Source organism: Micropterus dolomieu, unplaced genomic scaffold (assembly GCF_021292245.1).
Source record: "Micropterus dolomieu isolate WLL.071019.BEF.003 ecotype Adirondacks unplaced genomic scaffold, ASM2129224v1 contig_13977, whole genome shotgun sequence".
Taxonomy (NCBI): domain Eukaryota; kingdom Metazoa; phylum Chordata; class Actinopteri; order Centrarchiformes; family Centrarchidae; genus Micropterus; species Micropterus dolomieu.
In genome coordinates, this window is record NW_025742963.1 from 14,257 (window position 1) to 16,564 (window position 2,308).

Sequence of the window (2,308 nt, forward strand, 5' to 3'; positions counted from 1 at the left end):
GAGATTTCGGACGGTTCGAACGGTTTTTGAGTTTTGTTTTGTTGAACACACACACAGACACATTTTATCACGTACCTCAGATGGCTGAGGCGACGCTTGAACCCACAACTCCGGGTCTCCAGTCGGCGTCCTTCCCCACCGGACAACCTGTTGCGTCGATGGGTCGGCATGCACTTCTACAGAACAATGAAAATGCTTTGTGTTTAGAGGTAGGCCGGACAGATATCTATTTGATTGTAAGATGTGGCCCAATAAAGGGGACACGTGAATTGCTGTCAAAGGACACGGCGTTTGCGCATCGTGGAACCGAGACTGGAAGACGAGTACACGGGATGTTTTGAATGCCGACACAGGTAAGTGTCTCTGTGGCGCTACTTGGTTCAGAATGGGCTGTCAAGCTCCAATCTTGTCATCCAATCCTGGCATTTGAAGGTCCAATGTCGGAGGTGTCGGAGGCCAATCGCTCAACGGGATATCCAATGTGACATTGGATGGCGCCCAATCACTGCGCGGGATGACATTGGACGTCACCTATCGCTGCGCTTCTTTCCAGTCCCTCCGCCAGTGACTGACATCGCCGGCGAAACGGCTTCTAACAACTCTGTCAGAAGTAAGTAATAAATGTCTTTATTTTATAGACATACATGCTTAGTTATAATATATATATATCCATCTTTTGTTGTCGAGTGTCACATTACGTTATAATGAAGGCACGACGTTAGCTAACGTTAACTGCTAGCAGTCGCTAACGCATATCACTAATTTAAATGTAATAACGGTATAAAAAATTAATATAAGTGTAACGTTAAACAGCCATGCATGCTTTATTCCCCTTCTTAATTAGCCACGCCCATTATATGCATTGCATCTCATCGTTATATAAATAGTTTCTATAGTAGTTATAGAAACGTTTCATTGTATCAGAATATTTTAGTAGGCTTACTACCTGTTTAAGACAGCGGTGGCAGGTAACCAACGTTATATAGCTAACACAGCTGCTGTAACTTACATATTTTGTACAGAACGTAATATATTATCTTTGCTTCTGACAAGTTACATGAGCAAGTATGTATGTGCCGCAGTGTCACGGTGAATTATTCAAAGCATGTTCACATTCAGTGTTGTACTTGTTGAAAAGAGCTATTGTGGGTGTGCTTACAGTACCTGTCGTTTTACTGTAAATATTAACTGGTTAAATAGCTACCTACCAATGACATTTGAGCCATTGACATTGTTATTAGCCCATCTGGAGCATTGAAGAAGGGAGGTAACAGCTGTTAATGGTTGTAGATATATCCATGTCACTGTATCTGAATGCAAATATATTACGTTCATATTATTAGATGAGCATCAAACCTAAGAGCCACAAGGCCATGGGAGATGGCGAGTGGATGTCGAGGCTGAGGGCATTTGCCACCACTGGCCTTTGGCCTTCAGGAGGTAATAAACCAGCCCCAAGGCAACGGAAGTGGTATGACCTCTACCAGAAGGTAAAGTATAGCAAAATTTCTACCCATTACTTGTTACGGTCATTAACATGCAGTTAACTAGATGAAAAATGTTCGATTTCATGGTGCAGATAGTATCAATCAGACGGACTGTAAATTATAATTCTGATTGTTCCAGATTGAGAAATGCCCCATGCAGGCCCATGGACAGAGCACCCTCTTTGGAGGGTCCAAGGCCTGTAACTGTGGATTTCACACCGTTAAGGTGATCTCTTTCAAAATGACATCACATAAATTTTCATCTTGCATCGCATCTGTGTTATAACGCTGTTGCAGTTACATCACATGTCGTAATTCTGTTCTTTTAGCAGCCTGCCACTCCTGCTGAAGCCCCACAGTCTGTGGCCTCAGACTCGGACCCTGGTGCGACTTCAGCAAGTGCTGCAGCGTCTGCCGCCACCCCGAGGTCTTTCCTGCGGCCCCCGCTGAGTTTGTCAATGGTGAGTTCTTTCTAATCAATTAATCTTTTGTATGAACCATTGTGTTTGTGTTGCATCATTAAATTATATCTTTTTCTCCTTTCAGTTCACTAAATCACGTTTTGGTGGGTCAAAGTCTGACTCACTAAAGCCCAATTTAGTGGCTAGGAGGACCCCCAGCCCTTCTCCTCCTTCTCCATCCTCTGTGAGGACCCCGAGCTCTTCTCCTCTTCTTGCACCATCCCCTGTGAGGACACCGACCCCTGCACCATCCTCTGTGAGGACACCGACCCCTGCACCATCCTCTGTGAGGACACCGACCCCTGCACCATCCTCTGTGAGGACACCGAGCTCTTCTCCTCTTCCTCCTTCTCCTCTTCC

General features: G+C 44.9%; 1 protein-coding gene across 1 annotated transcript; it reads left to right on the forward strand.

The window, feature by feature from the left end:
* Positions 1–444: 444 nt before the first annotated feature.
* Positions 445–2,277, forward strand: LOC123966679 (vegetative cell wall protein gp1-like; the record flags this gene model as incomplete). Its single annotated transcript, XM_046042815.1, has 5 exons — positions 445–610; positions 1,344–1,490; positions 1,627–1,713; positions 1,817–1,948; positions 2,034–2,277. Coding segments are annotated over exons 2-5 (610 nt in total), but the record flags the coding sequence as incomplete, so codon positions are not given.
* Positions 2,278–2,308: the final 31 nt, after the last annotated feature.